This window comes from Anser cygnoides, chromosome 17 (genome assembly GCF_040182565.1).
Source record: "Anser cygnoides isolate HZ-2024a breed goose chromosome 17, Taihu_goose_T2T_genome, whole genome shotgun sequence".
Taxonomy (NCBI): domain Eukaryota; kingdom Metazoa; phylum Chordata; class Aves; order Anseriformes; family Anatidae; genus Anser; species Anser cygnoides.
In genome coordinates, this window is record NC_089889.1 from 9,003,256 (window position 1) to 9,024,838 (window position 21,583).

At 42.8% G+C, this 21,583-nt stretch overlaps 1 protein-coding gene across 1 annotated transcript; it reads left to right on the forward strand.

Annotated features, from left to right (window-relative positions):
• The first annotated feature begins 9,066 nt into the window (after nucleotides 1–9,066).
• Nucleotides 9,067–13,007, forward strand: CLDN5 (claudin 5). The gene has a single exon (XM_066979153.1). It carries the CDS (start codon nucleotides 9,164–9,166, stop codon nucleotides 9,812–9,814), a length of 651 nt encoding a protein of 216 aa, XP_066835254.1. The 5' UTR covers nucleotides 9,067–9,163; the 3' UTR covers nucleotides 9,815–13,007.
• The last annotated feature ends 8,576 nt before the right edge of the window (nucleotides 13,008–21,583 follow it).

Below are 21,583 nucleotides of genomic sequence, written 5' to 3' on the forward strand. Positions count from 1 at the left end.
TCGAGCTTAAACTTTGCGGTATTTGATTGTAATTAAGCATGTAATGAAAGCTTGCTTGGTTTGCAAATGCGCTTCCACAAGTGAAGCAATTTCTTCCCAAAACATTATAAGAAATATGTTAGTTTTACCTACCCTGTTGTTATTTTCTCTTCGATCACTGCATTTCCTTCTGTTTAAGTGAGAGCCATTTTGCCTTGGTTGTTATCATCGCGGAGAGGGTAAGTAGGATTACTGCAGGCAACTTCTCTGAGGTATCACGGTCTCCAGCACATATAAACCTGGAGTGCAAATGATACCTGCAGTCAGATTACAGAACCAGATCATTTTCAAACAGTGAAACAGGGTTACATAGCTCAAGCATTCAATACAACACTGGCAAAATTAAAACATCAGCAGAAGTTTGGGAAAGGCTCATTCCCACCTAGTAGCTGCAGGGACGGGATTGAGAAAATATTTTGCAATCCATCCAAACATGTTGCAGAGGGCAGAGTTTGTATGTGTGGTCTACCAGCAAATCTTTTGCCTTGCAGTTTTGAATACCAAGAAGCACAGTTCTGTTTTGTTTGCATTTCCATCCATTAAGCAAACAGGGTTGCAGTTCACAACAGGAAAATGTGGAAGTGAAACAAATGCTACAGAAGGCAGACTGGCATTATTTGCTAATTCACATTGTGCTCGTATCATCAATTAAGCATTGATGTGATCTGAGTAAGAACAAGATAAAAGCCAGTGAAAGCGCAACCAGGTTCCGTTTCCTAGGACAACGTGTAATGTTATTACACAAAGTACTGTTGCGCACTGCCTTCTTGGAGAAGTTAAAGGATGGCATTTCAGCCTTCTTTAGAAAACAAAGTCTTCTTTTAGATTATTTCATGGATATCACTATAGGTGTTTTGTACTATCACCAATGGAACAACGGTGGCAATTTTTGTTCTTTCACTAAATGTGAACACTGTGATGCATGAAGTATTTCACACACATAAATAGGCACTACAAATAAATATTTAGCACCTGAATAAACTAGAAGAGATTAGCGCGGACAATGCCAGATTACAGACTGGCACAAACACAAAGTCTAGCGGAAATTAGTGCTTTCCCATGATTGTCACTCCTTTCATTTTGCAGGATTTACTGCTAGGGGTGAAAAATTCTCAAGCCATTTAAAATGCCTCAATACCAAGGCATATAAATCATTTCCCCAAGTCATGGGTGAATCTGATGCTGACCAACTGTTGTACAAAGTGTTCAGGGAAGTCGCAGTCCTCCCCAAACCATCCAGTTGTGCTAGCATGTAACGTGACGGGCACTTTGGGTGAAAGGAAAGATCAGCTGTAGTCAGTGCCCTACCTCTGCAGTGCCCAGTAGCAGATGCTTCGGAAAAGATAAAAGTAGTCCTGGGGCTGTATATCCTCCCAGCTTCCGGCAATCTGGAGCTCAGCAACTTCCTGAGCCAAAAGCTTTATCTTGATGGTTTTCTCTTCCATGAATTTTTCTTGCTGCTTTTTGAACCCATCTCAGCTTTTGGCATTAAGAGCATCCTGTGACAATGAGTTCTACAGTGTAATTACGCACTTTGTGAAAATATATTTTTGTCACTTTTGAAACCTGTTATGAGACTTGTTATGAAACTGCAGCGTGCAAGACCCCTGAGCAGCAGAACTGGAACTATTAGGTGCAAGTAATTGAGAAATGCTGCATGGGAGAAACCTACAGATAATGCATGACCACAAAACACATTCTGCATGTTTGTAATTTCTCACACTGGTATTAGCAGAGGTGCAAATAGAAGAAATCCTTGTATTAAAGAACATTATTCCCTCCAAATTGTTAGTTAGTCTAGAAATGCTAATGCAGTCGATGGCAGTCTGACTGTGAATCAATCACTCGTTCCCATAATTATTATTTCTGAATGAATTTTGTTTTATTCTTCCCTTGGAATCTCAAATGCCTTTTATACAAGTTCCTGGTATATCTAGGTTTATATTATCAAAAGCACAGAGTCCTTCCTTGAATTCAAATCTTAACTTTGTGTGGAGTCACGTCTTAGCAAGTTAGAAATTCCTCATACATTCAGAAAAAAAAAAAAGTATCTTTTGTTCTGCTTTTTAGCATAGAAAATGGTATGATACTGATTGTAATAAAGCAAATGCCACCATATAACTGAAGACTGGATTGTGTTTTGATAGATAAAACAGACCCATGTTCCTTGTTATGATTTGTGTTAAATTAAAACAAATTAGAAGATATGCTGCTTAGATGTAATAAAATGGTTTCTTTTCAATTATAAGATCCCTTTTAGCTTTATTTCCTTTCAATTGTGTCTTCTCCTCACATAGCTGAATACTTGGGATTTCAGCCTAAAATTATGTGCATTGCTGCAATGGCTGTGCTGTTGTTATGTGTTTTATGTTATAAGGGCAATTCATGCAGATATTGACTGACTACCATAAGAAACTGACCATCCTGAACTCTCTCAGTCTCCCCTGGAGATAAAATTACTCAAGTCCTGATTTAACTACTTATTCCTAAGCATATTCATAAATCCTTCTCATTTCCATGAGATTTAAGTTTGTGTTTGAGACTCAGAATATCTGTGTATACTTTGTTAAATTACAGTCCATGCTTCCAGAGCCATTAGGAACAAATACATAACAGTTGCATTCTGTCACTGACATCCTCTTTCAAGGCATTAGCAGAAAAAAAGGGAAAGTACTTAGAACATAGCTACAGTGGGTGTCAGATACTGTAACTTAGATATTCCTTGGGCTAATTTGAAGTATTTGGGTGTAGAGACACATACTTGTGACAGGGAACTTCCAATTTTCTGTTAGTGTTTGGTAAATCAGTGATTTGATCAAAATGCTATTCTGAGTAGTTAGTTATCTGTCGAATAACTAATGGGGTACACTATTCTAACATCTCAACCTTTTCTGTTTTCACCTGTGTGTTTGCAGACATGCTGCACTGGGAATTGGAAATCTCAGGTCACCTGAAAGTTGTTCTCACTTCTGAGCCTCTTTAAAGTGTGCAGTGCAGAGCTGGAGCACTGGCAGTATACAAACATTAAGCCAGTATCTGTAGATGTACCAGAAATTATTGACAGAAGCTAATTTGCAAGTTATTTAATAACCTAGAAGAAAATCAGCAGCAGATAAATATTTTTCCTTGCTACAAAAAAGAGAAATACATTTTTAGTATTGCGCTACAGGAAATGAAGATTGTGCTTGAATTATACTAGTCTCAGAGGAATAGAATTGTTACTTTTGTGTTTATAAGCACACACAAGCCTACCTCTTCAAGACGCTAATTATGGCAACGAAGAAACAATATTTTACCTAAAAACGTTCTCTGGAATAAGAGACATTTCACATCCTTTCAGCAGTAACAGCCATCCTTTAAAGTACTTCCAAACATCTGAAGAACTGGTGGAATTTATTTGCTGATGGCTTCATTTCCTTATCTATTTTTCTGTTTCACAGGGATGTTTCCTGCTCATACTGCTAAGAATGAAACCCTAGTGCAAAATGAAAGTTATTCCCGAGGTAACATTTCTAAGTAAAAGTGAACATTTTCTCCTTTGCTCTTCCATTTTTTTGTATTACTGGAAGCCAACTTCACTTTTAAGAAGGGAATCGGGCCTGACAAAACACATACAGGCTATTCTTAATGACAAGGTTTGTCTCACACATATCTTGTTGAGAACAGGGACAGCGCTGCTCAGAATTAATCACTCTTATAATAAGAGGAGGTGTCCCAAACCTCTGACATGTTCTCAGGAACTCTAATTTCCTGGGACACTGGAGAAATGTAGCATGTTTCCCATCACTAGCCTTGAAGATTTTTCAGTTAACTCCATGGTCATGTTTTTACTAATTACTTTCAACATCTGCAATGTATATTTAAAACAATGGCATTTGTCCTTGCTGACGCTGTTCTTTACAAAATGACATCTGATGTGATTTCCCAACAATTACATGGGAAAGAGATCTACCAGAAACCTGGTACACCACAATCCGTGGAAGGAGGCTAACTTTGGAAGAGGACAAAATTAAACTACAGTTCTCCCGATAGGAAACACAACATAGAATAGACTCTTGGGCATGAAACAATGTATATTTCCTATAGCTTTTTCCCCCTGCGTGTCCAAGCTTTAATACATTCCCAAGAGCTGTCCATAGCATACATGAGAAGTATTTGAACCGGCATGACCTAGGCATACATTCAGTCCTCTTGGTGAGGGGAGTGATCAGGCTGTTTAGATATTGATCTACAGGAGGGACAGATACTGATCTACGGAAGAGCTTTGGGAAAGGGACCTTCATCATTCATTGTACTAACTGCCCTGAAACATCCTTAACACAGAGTTACAGCTGTCCGGTTGCACCACAGTGTCCTCTGGAAAGTCCAATTCAGAAAATAAGATGCCGAACAGTTAGGTGCACCTCAAGTCCCCAGGGCAGCACAGCTGGTGCTGACAGGGTGTCTGGGAAATGGTTCTGTCAGGGGTCTGCTTTAGTAAGATACAGAGACATGAAGATAGTTCAGACCAAGGGGAAGTTTCAAACACTGATCTAGACGGTTGTATGTAGAGGAATTAGAGTAAGGAGGTGTGGAACTCAGTCCTAATGATGGTTTTGAACAATTAATTTCCACATTTTGTCAGGAAAGGGCTCATAATACTGTCTCAATGTGACGTGATGTGCAGCCCAGCCAGAATCCCCTTCTGCTGGCTCCCTGGCAGTGCCAGTGGGCAGTACACAAGAAAAAGTCCAGGCAGGGAGTGCCTCTAAAGTACACAGACCTATACAGGGCCAGGACAGCTTTGTTTAAAAGGGAAAGTACCACAGCAAATACATGAAGGCTGGAAGCAGGTCTGTAACCCCTTTCACCTTTTTTTCCAACTGTATCTGTTTCTTCCCTTTCTTCCACGCAAGTCTTGTCCCATCACCACTGAGGGGGAAGAATAGCGTGCGCATCAATTTCTCAATCCTGAAGGGTAGCAGCAACACTTGTACTAAAAAAAAGGTATTGGTCAACCACTTCAGCTTGTTCCCAAAATAAACAGTCTTGAGATAAATCATATGGTGAAATTACGTACTTTCATTTTGTAATAACCTGCTCATTTGACAAGGATTCATCCTTACGTGTCAATCTCCTGATGTGTCACACTGGTCTGAAGATCTGTTGGCACTGCTGATGTACAAGAACATCATGGAGGCCCACTTTTCTGTGAAATGCAGTATGTGAACTCAAGCTCCAACTGAATCTCTTCTCTTGGGAAAAAAAGTTGCATTTTAAAGGATAATTCAGAAAGGAATGATGTTGATGGAGAAAACTTAAGCTTTCTAAGTAAAGGACAGCTTGACTAACGTTTCTGTATTTGTAAATTTCCTTGCCTTTGTTTCAGTACCCATTAGAAGACAAAATATGGCACAAAATTTTTCTGTAATAGGATTCCTGATTCTTCACTTTTGCTTCTGTCTGATCCAAAAGCTATCAGTAAGCTCTCTTGAGATCACTGGGCTTTGAATTTATCTTTTGACTCATGATCTGTCTTATTCACACAAACAATACTATGTTTGTGCATAAGCTTGATACTAAATGGCATTTTCCTAACTTCCAGATGCTTATGGTTTTAGGGCTGAGAAGGAGCAGAAGCACATATGTATGAGACACTCTACAAGTTATAAACCAAGCATGCTCAGCAGACTATCTTTCAGGTCCCAAAAGGCAAATCTATCTAAACATTGCTGGTGGGATGCTTTGGGGTTAAGCAAAGCCCTGGTCAGACTGGAGGGCCGGGCACAGCAGTTCTGTGCCATGGCCCAGGGCTCATATACCAGGACAAGCAATGCTGCTAAGAGCCTGGACCCCCCTCCCCTTAGCAGCCCTCCCAGTGAATGTGCCTGGTATTTGTCCCGATTATGTCAGGAAAAGCGTGAAAACACAATCACTTCTAATCCCAAAGCCCCTCTAGCTATAGTATGGTTTCTATGCAATTGTTCTCAGCTTGAATACCACTTCCGCCCATTTTCACAGGTCTCCAAGTCCTCTATATATCCTCCCCCAGGATGATTTAAGAAATACATAGCTGGAACAGTAATAGAAGTAATGACATAAATGGTCATTTGTTAATGACTTACTTTGCTTCAAGAACATCATGCCTTTGAACTGAAAGGAATACAGACTTTACCAGCAAGGATTTCAGTTATAAGTGGTGATTAATTAATATCCCAAGCAAAACACCATGTTGATTTGCATTCACTTTTAAGGAATTAGAACCTCTTCATTTTTGGAAGTTGAAATTAATTCCCAGTGTTGTGACATTAACACCATCAGAAGCCACAATGTGGCCCGCAGCAGCTGTGTCTGTAAAGTTAGCTGTAAGCATAACCAGACCGGAGAGCAATGGCAGTCTGTGCACTAACGCTCACCGTCAGGATCAGGGAACAGAGTAATTAAAGGTGGAGGTTAGTGCCAGTGGCCAGGATAACAGACAATATCTGGGTAAGGAGAAGTAACAAACACAAGAAGCTGAAACACCGAGAATGGTAATTCCTCCTTAAGCAGAAAGGTTGGTTTTCCCTGTGATTATTAAACTTGCATTTCCCCAGGGTAATAATTGTCCTGGATTAAGTGATTTGAAGGAATCAGTTGCTCGGTAACAGGTAGCAAGGCAAGGTGGGGTGAGGGCTGCAGAGGTAAAACAAGCCACGTGCTGGTTTCCCTTCTCGGCGTGAAGCCCCAGGCAGCCGCACAGGCCCCACAGATGCCTCCCGCCTGGCGCAGGAGCACACACAGGCCATTTATCGGAGGAAACTCAGAGTTCCGTGCGCCTGGGCAAGTGGCAAGGGTGGGGCTTTCCTGCTCTTACGGGCTAAGATAACTGGCATTTCTTCCCCCCATTTTTAATTGTTCTTCTGTGGTGTTTTCTATATAATCATTATTATCATCATAAATACAGATGTTATTCAGTTTCAGCCTGTGTTCTGGGTTTCTTCCTGTTCACCTCTGAGATATCCCTGTCTCTGTGGCTGGTTCTGTTACACATTCTCCTCTCCCTGACACCAGGGACTTTACTGACTTATTGTAAGCAGCCACGGTTTGACAGATGCACAGCCCCAGTCACACATTCCTCCTGGACTTGCACATTGGAATTTACAGTTTTAAATAATTGAAGTAAACTGTATGTATTTCATATACAGCTGGAAGAGGAGATAACTCCTCTTAACTCCATTTACCAGGCAGCCTGTGTTAGGAAGATATTTTCCATGCTAGAAATGTTTACAGCTCCTCAGGCAGAGATAATCAATGAGAGGCTGCAGTTGTCATGTGTTATCATGTCCACACTGTGATGGTCCACAAGCTGCTGATGTTCTTTTGTTTCATTTTTTTGGGTGTCTTTGGGATAAATTCTTGTTGGAATAACAAGAAGCGAAGGGCCACGTCCCATGTGCTGTGACCTCATTGCCATCCTCCTGTTACCAGCACTTGGGTCCTCTGCAGGAGTCATCGGTGCTGCTGTCAGGATGCAAGCAGGGCATTGCTCAGTGTTAACTCATTAGTCATGTCCTTGGCTGTTGATGCTTGTGATCCCTTTAACCTTTGTTTTATCATTTCTTGTGCTTCTGCTTCACACAGGGGCTTTTCCATTCATATCTTACTCATACCAGTCTTAGTATTTCCATCACAAACCTCTGCATGCCATAATACATGCTGTAAATCACTGCCCAGCAGAGAAAAATGCTTACATAGGGGCAGGAATGCATTATTTTCCTCTCTGCGATCTCTGTAGCAGAAAGATACTTTGGACTAAATAAAATCAAATCTTTCCAAACCAGTTCAAAAGTCATTGTGAACATAACTCTCATTTTTGTCTAAAACATTTTAACTTAAGATAAATGCAAACAATCCCAGTTTAAATCAAAACAAGCCTTTCTCAGGGCACCCAGCAGAAAGCCACTGGAGTGCAGCTCCTCGCGAGTGCGGTGAGGCAGCTGGTGAGATCTTTCTCTACTGCCGCTGTAACAGCAGCGTTTGCACCACAACCACTTGCCTCATCTGCCAGCCTGGAGGTTTGCACTGCTTGGGAGGCAGGCTGTTGGCCTGAACCAAGGGTTTGAACCAAGGCTGGTTTGCAGGAACAATCCAGGATGCCAGTGGGCCATGAAGAGGCTGTATCAATCACAACCTGTGTGGCTCGATGACGAAACCTCTTGCAAAACTCTTTTTGACACAGGCACTTAGCTCGTTGAGACACCGTGAAGATTCAAAATGTACTTGAACAATTAAAACAGCAAAGTGAAGCTTGAAATCCTTATGGCAACACATCTTAATGGGGTGCCTTGCTCTTTGCTCCACTATCAAACCAAGCAGAGTTTCCTGACTGGCACAACCTTCTTGCTGAAAGCATTAAAGCATCACTTGGTACCGACAGATGACGTGCAGACCCCATTATATTCAATTCTGTCATTCTCTGGATGGTTCCTAAGGATTTTGGTGGTGGTTGCTTACGCTTTTACCTGTCACAGTCCTCAGGAGATGTGCTGACATGTGCTGGTCAGTCAGTCTGCTGAAACATTATTAATTAGGCTCTGATAATCAGCTCGTCTGTACTGCTGTGTGCCTGCATTGGCAAGTCCTCTCCGCAGGTTTAGCTGTGGGCTTTACCAGCAAATAGGCAATAGAAGAATATAGGCCCTCAAAGGAGGAAACCTGAGGGGGCAAAATCCGTGCGATTTCTCTATCCCCACACTTTTCCTAGGAGCACGGGGCTTCCTAGCGAGCTCCTCCAGGCTCGGGCGGGCGGCAGGGTGCCGGTGAGCAGAGGGACACTTCCCCAGCTCAGGCGGGAGCCCCCCTGCAGCCGGCGGCTGGGAGCAGCGGGGGAGCTCCGCGCCCCCGGCCCCGGCCCCTCTCGGCTCCCCCCGGGCGCGGGCGGTGCTGCCGCGGCCAGGGCTGGTTCGAGTCCCCCCTCCGCGGAAAAAGGGCCGGGCCAGGGGAGGGACGGAGGGCGGTGGGAGGGCGCCCCGCGGCTCCTCATATAGCGCTGCCCGGCGCCGGCGGCGTTCAGAGCCAGCTCGGCAGCTGCCCGGGGGCGAGAGGTGCACAGCAGCCACCGCCGCCCCTTCTCCGGAGGCTGGGGCAGAGCAGCGGCAGCAGCATGACTTCGGCGGCGCTGGAGATTTTGGGGCTGGGGCTGGGCATCCTGGGCTGGGTGGGGGTGATCCTGGCCTGCGGGCTGCCCATGTGGCAGGTGTCAGCCTTCATCGACGTGAACATCGTGGTGGCGCAGACCATCTGGGAAGGGCTGTGGATGAACTGCGTGGTGCAGAGCACGGGGCAGATGCAGTGCAAGGTGTACGACTCCATCCTGGCGCTGAAGCCCGAGGTGCAGGCGGGCCGGGCGCTCACGGTCATCGTGGCGCTGCTGGGGCTGGTGGCGCTCATGGTGACCGTGGTGGGCGCCCAGTGCACCAACTGCATCCGGCCCGGCAAGATGAAATCCCGCATCGTGATCGCTGGCGGGGCCATCTACATCCTCTGCGGGGTCCTGGTCCTCGTCCCGCTCTGCTGGTTCGCCAACATCGTCATCAGCGACTTCTACGACCCCACCGTGCCGCCGTCCCAGAAGCGGGAGATGGGGGCTGCGCTCTACATCGGCTGGGCAGCCACAGCCCTGCTGCTCTTCGGGGGCTGCCTCATCTGCTGCTGCTCCTGCTCGCAGCGCGACGAGACCTCCTTCCCCGTCAAGTACTCGGCACCGCGGCGGCCCACCTCCAACGGCGAGTACGACAAGAAGAACTACGTCTGAGCGGGGCTGCTCGGCTCCCCCGGCGCTGCAGGGACACAGATGGACGGCTCTGAGCTGGTGCTGCCGGGCTCTGTTGGCCAGGGGCACAGGCAGGGACCAGTCCCAGGTTGCTCACCCACCGCGCCGGGAGCATCTGCGGTCAGCTCGGCCGACCAGGCGCTGCAGCGCTCCCCTGCCTAGAGGCTGTCTTAACGGGGGACCCCAGCAAGTGGCGGCCCTAGGCAGGGCAGCGCCCCTCTGCCTGCCAGCCCAGCCTCCCATCGGGCCATCAGAGCACCACTCTGGGCCCCGCTACCACCTGCCTGCTGTGCTGGCAACGGCACCCACCTGGCTCGGGGTGGCAGCGGGCACCGAGGAGCCTGGGAGAGCCGTGGCCAAGTCCGCCAGGGCCGAGCCTGGCTGCCGCTGCTGCCTCCATCTGCCCGACGGCCCCTGCTGCAGCTCCAGCCTCGGCCGGCGTTACTGTGGGAGGCTTTGGGAGCACTTTGGCGCCTGCTCCTGCCTCTCGGGGCACTGCCTGGCTGCAGGGACAGGCCAACGGCTGTGCGCTGGCGCAGAGGAGAAGCTTCCCTGCTTCGTGTTCTCTCCTGAAAACCTGCGTCTGACTGAGTTCTGCCGTGGCTTTAATTGGTTAAGGTTTTTTCTTTTGTTCTTCTTCAGTTTGGGCGACTAAACTAGAGTTCCTGTCTAAAGCACGACATTAACCTTGGTCCTTAATCCTGCAGCAAGTAACTATTTGGAGAAAGGCATGTGATTGATTTTCTTTTGTTTTTGTCCCTCAAAGGAGTGCATTGGTCTGTGTGCCTTTGAGACTTTTGAAAGTGATTTCAGACAGTTGCTGTTGTTTAGAAGAGTACAGAGATTGTCCTAGGTTCTCCATCCCTTCTCCTTTGACTGCTTCTGTTCTGTTTTTACTTGAATATGAACTCATTGCAGGTTGCCAGAATTATTGGAGGGCTAGGTTTGGAGACCTAGGAGACCTTTGCATGTCGTGGCTCCAGCAGGGTGTCCCTCTGCATCCTCTTATCTGCACTACAGGAGACTAGAAACATAAATATTGCCCCAGATATTGATGGTTAGGTTATGGGAGGCTTTCATGGCCTTGCTGATGAGCACTACTTGCTGCCCTTTTTGAATCATGTGTGTTCAGTTGGGCATGCACTTGCTTGACTCCCCCCTGTAATTTGTTAATGTATACTTTCCTTCATTTACCTAATCAGACAGAAATTAAGTGCTAGAAAACTTTCTCCAAGTATTTTGACTGAGACTTTACGCATGCTAATTGGGAGATGTGAAGTTATGGCTCTCACAGCCCTCGTAGCTCCTCCATAGTGTCCTGGTAACTGCAGACTGTAAGGAAGATACTCTGGGCACCATAACTCTTCTGAGCTCTGCACCTGTTAAACTTCACCACAGCCCGTAATATTAACACACACCTTTCCATTTTACACTATAGAGACAAACGTTTCTTAAAGAAGGGGTTGAAGGGTGGTGTGATACTCTCTTGCACAAATTGTCAAGAGGGAAAAAAAATCTGGTACCTTTAAATTGACACAGATTTCTGCTGCAGACTGGCAGCATCTTTACCGTCATAAGGAGCTTTCTGCCAACAGCTAGGGAGGAAACGTGCTGTGAGTACTCCTCAGAGCACAATGCTACAACCTTGTGGGGCCCTCACAAACACATAGCAATACAGCACACACCTAAACTGTGTATTAACTCCTACAAGTTTCTGATAATGCCGAGACTTACAGATTAACCGTTACTGGGGGTCGTGACAGATTCATATTGACTGCGTTTTGGCTTTGCTTAGCGAACTTAACACCCCAGCAGTATCAACACATACACAGACCTGAAGGAAAGACTAAAGCCTTGCCCCTGCAAATACAGATGTTGAATACTGAGCACAAATTTCACCCTCTGAAAGGTAACTGCTTTCATTTCAAACACGTACACTGCAGGGTCTGAACCCGTCAGACAATACAAAAGCAGAGCAATATGTCTTGAACTAGTTCTGTTCTATAAAGAGGTGCAGTTCTTATACTGTCTACGTTTAAATAAAAGCTATAATATTGTTGTTGTGATGTGATATATAGTTTTGGTACAAGAATGAAATATTCTGTATTTCATCATTGCAACTTTTTTTTAAAGCAGTATAACCTTGTAAACTGTAAATGTATTTAAATGCATATGTTTTGCAAGAAATGACCAAAGTTGGCTTGTTATATGGTTTGGTGCCTTTATTTGTTTCATGGTTATTTTATCTGTATTTTAAATGGTAACGTCCAACTGTTTTTGTCACCCAGCCCATACCTACTGGTATGTTACACCATCACTCAGACCTCTGGTGTCTAGCAAAAAGAGTCAACGGATATTAGCTCAACTCCTGCAGACTTCACTTTGGTTTTTACAAATCTCATCAATTTAATGGGAATTTGTCTCAAAGTAAAGAATTTTTTTTGAAAAAGTCCCAACCTGGCAGACGTGCCAGCACGTACCATTACTCTAGAACCTACGGAAGTACTGCAGGATTTGGGGTCTACCAGAAGGTGAAATCTTTCTGAGGAGTTCATTGCTAGCATTTAGAATCCAATCAGAATGGCTATCCTGGGGGGGAGGGAGGAAAACTCAAAACTTTGAAGGGATTTTTTTTTTTAACAAGCCAAAATCCCTGATAGATGATAGCTTCATGTCATGGCAGGGCTGGGTCCATTTATAACCAAAATCCAAAACAATTGCATATTAAACCCTCTTGGAAGAAGCCAGTGCTAACTGTGTATGTACCAGTAAACACAGCATCACCCCAACAAAACCACAGCTCGTTGCTGTTGTAACGAAGTTTCACTGAGGTCAGGGGGGCAGCACCCAACAATACTAGCAGGAAGTGGGCCCCATTTTAAAATATATATATATATTTAATCTCATCCTTCAATATACTTGTTGCTGTGCTTTAAAAGAAAACCAAACAAACAACCCAATTGAATGCTCTTACTGACGTCACTGGCTTCAGGGTGTAAGTTGCTTTTTGCTCTGTTTTGTTTTCCGAGACCAAAACATAGTCCTGGAGCTTAAGAATCAGAAGTGCTCAGGATCAGGCCTGAACCTCATCCCAGTGAAAAAACCTATAGCACTTGTTTACTATTTTTATTTTGTATTTATGATTTCGCATAAAAATAAAAACCACCTAAATCAATCCCTGAACATGGTTACTTTTTTTTTTTTTTTTTTTTTGGTGAAATACACGGGATTGTTTGGGCTCAAGAAGATGGGGTGTGATGTTGGTGGCCACAGGACAACGTTTACCTAGGTCACTTTGGGGGAGAGAGCTCTTGGAGAGGGTCACCTCTGGGGAAGTGGGAACTTCCCTTGTGAAGGAGTCAGCATCCCAGCACTCCGCTGGAGACTCAGACAAAAGAGCAAGTAGCAGCGGTTGGTCTTGTGATGTGAGCACGTTAGGAAGTGGACTGAGTCCCATCTATTTTGGGAACAGCTCTAAGCATGAAGCCCTTTAAGCTTTCAATTTCTACAAGTTTAAAGTAAAAGGAAAAAAAAAAAAAACAAAAAACCACTGCTGCTTGGATCAGCCCCAACCTGACCTGATACCCTAATCCTTTCTGCCACTCTGCTTTTTTTTTTTTTTTTCAAAAAGTGCATTCAAGCTGGAGGAAAAACATTTTCACAGTTGCATCAGAACAGAACCTGTGAAAAAATAGCTGTTAAAGGGAAATGTAGAGGCTAATTGCTACTGGGGAAATTTGCCTAAGTTACACGACTGCCAGGGAGGTCTTGCAATATTCTGTGGAATTTTTTTTGCAAGATTTCCAAGCTTTCTAGAACTAGCTGTTGCTTTAAAAATGAAGAAAAAAAAAAAACATCTTCAAAGACTTCATTTTGCAGCATTCTTGCCAGCTCGGTTGAGATTAACAAAAGCTCCTTGCCACCCTCCCATTGCTATGCACATGCTGAGCTGGAAAAAGGGTGTCTGCCGGCTTGGCCTTTGTCCTGCTAAACGAACCATTTCATAGTTATGAATTTGAAAGTATCCTGCAGTTCGTACCCTGCAAATCTGGTTAGATCCTGTCTGTGCAAAGAAGGGAAATGCACCAGGCAGAAGGAAAGGGAAGCTCAATCAGTCACGTTTGCTGCAGGATGTTTAAGGAAATATTTCCTTTTCCTGCACAAAGATGTTTGTTGGGCATCTGCTCTTTGGAACTGACTGAAAAGTTTTACTCTGGGAGTGAGAAGTAGGTGTAACTCCAGATTTTCATTTATAAATCTATTCCTTGATCAAATACCATACAAGATGTTTATTCTCTTTGCTTGGCCATCTTTCAAACCACAAATGCAGGTAAATATTAAACCCACTTTCCTTGGTCTGAGACCGATCCATGCATCAGTAATGCTAAATGAGAATACTGCCTACCAAAAGCCACGCTGCACATGAAAATGCCATGTTCCTGCCTATATTCAGCAATATATGCAGGTGACATTCAGCATCAGGTGATACTTACAATGCATCTTTGTGTGTGTCTGTGTGCTAAAAAATAAAATGTTTAAGTACATGCTTGAGGATTTGCTTTTGTGAGTCCGCTTAGTAAGACACCACAAGTATTTCTGCTTAGATTAATCAAGAGACAGCAGGTGAATTCTCTTTTCATGGCAAATACTGTATCTGTTTTACCTGTACACTGGTTGTGGGGGAACAAATGGTTCCAAAAGCAGAGCCTCAGGGGAGATCTCATATTTATATTTTGGAAGTAACCAAGCTCTATCATTCTTATTTTGATCAGACCTTTGTGCATATCTCTGTGTGTGTGACTCTGCTCCAATGTGTTCCTTGCTGATTCTCTGCAGGAGGGGGGCTATCTGCCTAGAAAATCCCCTCTTCTTCCTACCATAGACTTCAGTTACAAGAAAAGGACAATTTCAACCAATGCGTCATTGATAAAACCTCCCATGGCAACTGTAAAGGCTTTACAGTTGCTTGGATACACAAGTCTTGCTTCACCTTTTCTTTTTCTTAAACACAGATTGAGACATTCTGTCATGAATCAATTTAGCAGTGTCTTTTGTCTGTGACATTTTGGGGGTTTTGTTTACAACTCTGAACTTCCCTCTCCTCCCAAAGCTCACCACATAGCTTCAAACCAAATTCCGGCAAAAAAAGTAGATGAGTAGTAGGTCTTAACATGGAAGCACATGTGTTACATCAAAGGCATCCGCTCAGGGCTTGTGCCAATCTTCTCATCACACTTCATTCCAGCTGCACCTCAGCCACTCTCACATTGCCCTAAAGTATAGCTTTGCTGAAACTGGCCCCTACTGTCTGGGGACACCCAAACTGGATACATCTTACAGACACTCTCACCAGTACCATGTAAATAAGCTCAAGATAATGGGGATTCACAACACACAAACTTTACCACTTAAAATGTGACCAAAATGAGAAAATATTCATCAGTAGGAGGCTGTCTTAAAAGTTCTCTAGCAAAATGAGTATATCAATGAACTTGGGCATTAAGTAGCCTGAATATAAATAGATGCTGCGTTTACTGAACTACTGGCCTCAAAGCAGAAATCTAAAGCCAAAGGGGTCCTACAGCATGGGGAACTGTAAATACAGCACTGATATCCTTAAAGCAAAAGAAGGGTGAGCCTTGCAACCACTATGTAACTATTCTGATTTCAATCTACAAGAGGAAGAAAAAGAAACGCACCCTTACTCCATGGTCAATAGAGTTGCCAGTGAGAAACAGTGATCTCAAAGTTATTATAGGAGACTAAATTAAGAGAAGACCTCCAACACCCAAGACAGAACAGTACAAAAGGACTTTGACCATCTAGAAAACCAGGCAAAAAAATAAAAATCTGCATTTTGTACTCCAGTCCTCCTTGGTGCAGTTTGGTTAGCAAAGGCTGTTCACTAAAGGTCTGGCAGCAGCTGGCAGAAAGATCATAGCAGTTACAAGATATTCCTAAAGCCCAGCTGCGATGTCATTCACACGAATCACTACCTCTTTTGTGAAAAAGATGCGTAGTTTAGACAGGCTTACAGTGCCTTGGTGCTATTATGTACAGCAATAGTGGTGGATCCATTCCTTAGGACACCTCACCTCCAAGTCCAGGGAGGATGTCTGCTGGTGGGTTCTGCAGGCTGCACCAGCCAGGCTGAGAGTCTGCATGATGCAGGGAGGTGCTCTGGTATACACAAGCATAACAGATGAGACGAAGCCAATCCATGTTTATTTACAGTTGAGGACAAAAGTAAATATTTGCCTGTAAAAATCAGCTGTTTTAAACAACAGATAACCCTTTCAAAAGGGACCCTGATCCAAACCGCAAGTCATGAACTTTGTACCAGTTGTAGCTGGCCAGGTCCCACAACGTGGTATGTTACATGTGGACAAATTTTAGGTCTTAGCATCATACTGAAACGGCTATGCTGGCTGTTTTGTTTGTTTGTTTGTTTTTGTTTTTAATAACGGGGGATTTTAATAGTTTAGACAAATGCACCAAAAGCTAGGAGGTACACAGAAATGGATCCTACAATGACATTTTTAGTTTGGTAGCAAAAACAGTTTGCAAGGTTAAAAGCATTTTAGATTTCATCTGCATACGTTCCTAAAGTTTCAGCCACCCAGATTAGCTGACAGAGGTCTGAGTAACACTCATCTCAATCTCATTCCAGGTACTATAGCAATTAATCAGACTATATGTCAGTACCCTTGAGCTCTGTTCGCACTCACACACACACTAACCTGAATCGATTCCCCTGTTATACCCCTACATAACTCATTAACAGCATTCACAATCAGAACATTTCCAAAGAAGGTTAAACCTTAAGTGAATTTATATGTGGGCATAAAAGAGTTCACTCTGGAAAGAAAAATAGTCACTCCTTAACAAGAGCCCATGTGAAATCTCAAAAAAGGCATGATTTGGTTTCAATATAGCTTCACATACTTGAAGGAAAAAGTTAAAAACCAACAGTCACAATTCTTATCAGCTCTAACAAGTGCCTAGCACGGCAAAATTCTTCTTCTTATGTATATTTTTAGATTACTTCCAGTTATAATGTTCTGTCCTTACTGTATATCTTTTGTTAGAATTAGGATATCTGTTGCAGCAGCCTGGATAACCTTTAGCCTGAGCTACAAAACCTTTAACAGTTTCCATTTATAACAGCAATCTTTCATTCTATAATACAAATAAACCTAAGTGTTATCTCAACACAGAAGACTCACATGAATACCCAATGACTGCTGAATGATTTCACCATTTTTTTTCTCTATAATTTCCTGCTATTATTTCACTGGAGATGACTGCCAAGATCCAAGCAACATAATACATTTCACTGTGCTTATTTCTGAAATTGTTTACTTTATTTTTGTTATGCTGTTGACATTTTTAAATGTTGACATGCAAGACTGAGGTTTTTAAAATCTTATATCTGCTCTGAATTCCCCACTATGTTCTTGGACCCCCAAATTATTTTTCTCCTGATTTTATTGTCTTACCCAGCTGGGAAGATCTACTTGTCTCATTAAATGACAACTTAAGATAACTTCCACAGATTTTATATGTAGTGTGGGCCATGGAAGAGGAACTTCAACAATTCAAAAAGTTTTAAGACACATGAATAAGAGTAGCTTACCAGATATATGGAAATAGTTTCCCCATAAGTATAATCTTAGTCTACTGTAACAACATAACAACATGGATTGAGCATCATTTCAGAGAAAGGATTAGTCCCAGTGGGTGGTATAGCAAGAAAGGAAACAACAAAGGCCTTGTTGAAACAGTTGCTCTGCAATAATAGGTATTGGATTTTCCCAGAAGCCAACATCACACCATAGTGGTAAAACACTGCTGTTTGGATAGTATGGCAGAAGAGACCTCTTGCCTACTCAGGGTTATTAATGACCACTGCTATTCAAGACATCCATATCATTCTTATTGTCCCTCCTAAAAGGAAAGCTATTATCTATGGCATCCTGCCCAAATTCCTTCAGCGCTGATTACATTCTTTTTAACCTGCATTTCGTGCTCTGAAACAGATTCTGCCACCTGTCCTACAGGCTGATCATCGGTGGTGGGAACAACAGTACCTTTGTTTCCTAACTTTCGCACAAGATTATTGATTTTATTTGATTACTTCCTGGAAAATATATCCATAGTCTTATAGAAATGGCCCTTTGGTTGTTTGCAATGCTAGTATTGAGCTCCACTGGTGGGTAGAAAACAAGTCCACCGTAAAGGCAGAGTGGGAGGAGGAGGTAAAATGGCACATGAATCTTTTTCCCTGTAACAGTTAATAAAGTTTTGTAATCTCTAATTTGTAGTTATTTGTAGTGAATATAATCACTACAAATTAGTGATTACAAATTACATTAAAAATTACACCTATTACTCATTACTTTGTCACAGTAATGTCCTTTTGGGTCTCCCTGTCCATTTGAATCAGAGGCAGTCTTTCTAACATCTGCCCTGCTGAAGGGAGAAGGTGGGGCAAGGAGAAAATGAAAACAGTTTGAAATTTAATGAAATAAAAGACCACAAAAATGTGCTGAATAACAAAAAAATGAGGGGTCATCACATTTTTTTTTCTTAAGGGCTGTAAGCAAGGAGGAGGAGTAGCAATTCTGAAGTAGCTTCTGCCAAGTCAGTGGTGCAGTGCTCTTGGAGCTATGTACAGCATTGCTATCTTTGAAAGATTCAGAGAAGAAACCCTTTCTAAAAAGGAAACATCTTTTGGTTATTTGAAGATATTGGAACAGGTGAGTAAGCAAATACATACATACATGGAGGCCAGTCAAAATGGGACATTAGCCAAGAACATGAACAATATTTACATTTACCAGCAAAAAGTCTCCATAAAGAAGCACTGAGCTAAGAGTTTAACAGACAATAGGAGAAAAAAACCGACAAGGATGAACGCAAACAATGCTGGCATCAGCTTCTAACCATTCTAAAAATAAACATCTCTTCCCAAGAGATCTTCTTGCTTCCTATCATCCATTTGTTCAAAGAAGAGATGAAGATTTTCAGTCTGGGTAGATGGCCCCTGTTCAGCTGCACTACATTTCATTCCCCCTTTCGTTGCAGAGACAGTTTAGTGGGACACACTCCCATATCCTATTCCCTTTCCTTCATTATTCACAGTAGAACCTTTCACTTAGCATTTCTAATAGCATCATGTAGTGCTGTCATTTCAGGAAATGCCTGGCCGTATTCACTGCTAAATCAAGCAGGAGTCATGCTGGTAATTCAAGGAACACCTCATCAGACGAAAAAAAGAGATTGCCGCCGAGCTATTGTTTTCCATTTCATTTCACACACTCAAAAGAGCTCTGGTGACCACCCAGTGGGTGCCCTGAAATACAGATTTCAAGACACCTTCCTGAGCTAGAAAGGCAAACCGGATTTACTGCTCACCCTCTATTGTTACTCAGTCTCTCTTTTCCTGTTAGCCTTTATTTTCTATTTTTGTCTTTCACCCTGTCATTTTCAGTCCTTTTCAGGTTCCCTTCTCAGTTTTGCATGCAACAGTTGGAATGTTTCCCTTCGACAGAGCCTGTTACCCTCAGAGAGTTTGCTGAAGGGATATTCTACAATAGTAGGCAGCAGGACTGAGTCAGAATTCAGTAGCTTTAGCATGGAAAAAGTCTCTCACAGAGGATATGTTCATTGTTATTGTTCTAACTACTCCGTACTTAACACTGATATCAGCTCTTCTACCTCCATAGCTACGTTTCGAGCGGAACCAGCTGAAACAACAATACTCTTCCCCTTCTTCATGTTCATGAAGCAGCACACACTGGATTTGCAAAGCAGGTAACTGTATACCTACTCCCATGCAATGCTGTGGGTGTGAACAAACTATGACCAAATACCAGGATAAAGAAACCTAAACTGTTATCTTGAGGGAGATTCCAAACACTAGTAGGAAGAATGGGAGGCCGCTTAGCTTGGCATTAGAGACAGATAACGTGCAGGTAGCACAATCTTACAAGGAGAGAGACAAGCAGGCAGTGAGAAAAACTGCATAATGTGTTTTGTTTTTTTTCCTCTCTCGCAGATTTTTTAGGGAGACAATATTTCCGTCTCTAGAATGAGCATGTCTGGGAAATTCCACCAGTGCTTTACCATATGTTCATATAGGTATTTGAAGGATTGTGCCTGATTTTTCAAAGTTTAGTTTTGAAAGTTTAATAGTTCAAAAATGGCATGATTGTGAGAGCATACACTTACAGAGTGCCATTAACACCAAGGGGAATATATTTTACTGACAAGTGTAAATAAAGAACTTACTGCATTGTATTACGAACTAGAAAACCTGTTCTGTCAAGAAGATTTTAGCAAGTGAGAAAATGAAAGAAATTGACAGATGTTGCCTTTAATGTCCTAGACTTCCTAAGCAGAATATCACTATCTGTATTTGGTGCTGAACTGGCCTGGTACTAGATAGTTTTAGATTTAGACTAGATTTAACCTAGTGAGCAAGGAGCATCTGAGGCAAATATCAACAGTATAAATGCACTAAATAACCTTCAGATCCATTTAGGAGGCAATTATTCCAAGACAGAAGGGTATGTTACATACCAAATTGCACACCATAAAGCACCAGGAGTTCTCACCTGAAGTATCAAGTTACAGAATTATATTACAGCACAAGTTCTGCAACTGTTAAGGGCAAGATCCTGTTTCCATTAATTGATGAACTTTTCTAAGTGCTCTAAGATTTACAGGACGTGACGAATAACCTGGGGAGCAGATTTACATCACAAGAATGTATAGAAATAGTGTTTTTTTTAAATTTGAGCTCATGTGAACAACGGTTCCCAGGATGTAGTCTACCCCTCAGAGTGATTAGCTAGAGAAGTAGCACATTGCCCTTCTGAGCTGCTTTGAACTGGACAGATACCACTAGGGGGAAGAAAAAAAAAAAAAACGTGGTAGTGGTGGTGGTGGGAAACCAGAAAACTGCTTCAAGAGCACCTCTTTTTATAACACAAGTCAGCTTGTCTTCAGGGCGGAGCTGGAAAAGACAATGCCACAGCCTGTGTAGGTTGACTGATATGTTCAGGTAGGGTACATGTCTGGACTGAGATGGAAGCTGTAGAAGAAAATATTGATTTGCTGAGGAATGGAGAGAAGGGGAGAAGCAATTACACCATTCAGACAACCTCACAGCAATGGAAATCAGAATCAAGCCCTAACTGAATTCCTCATACATAACTGCAGATATGTGACAGAAAGGGCTACTGCCAGTTAAAACAGACTTTCCTGAAGCAAACACAGCAGCCTCAGGTAAAAATCGACAATGCTTATTATTTAATGATTACCACTGTGCTATAGGAAGAGAGAATTTTGGACAGTGCATGTGTCTAGGGAGAGGAATGCAGGGGAGATGACCACAAAGGTCATCTCAGACCTCAGAGCACAGTCAACCCTAGTGTGTGCTGCTGTTCGCAACAACTGTTTTGCAGGCATAAATACAGATCCTTGCAAAGATGAAGAAAGACATACATACTTTTTAAAGAAAGAATCTTTACCATCACTTTGGAGCTTTGCCCTGCAAGCTACCTTAGGTCTAATGCTATGACCGCTTCACAGGTGACCTATTTCTGTTAACTGGAACAGATACAAAAGAGCAGCATCTTAAAAGCACCAACAGTTTCTCACCGTCATCCTTCAATGCAGAAGTGGATAAACATAATATAAATCACTGCATCCTAATAATAAAAATAATAAAAATACTGAGGGTTG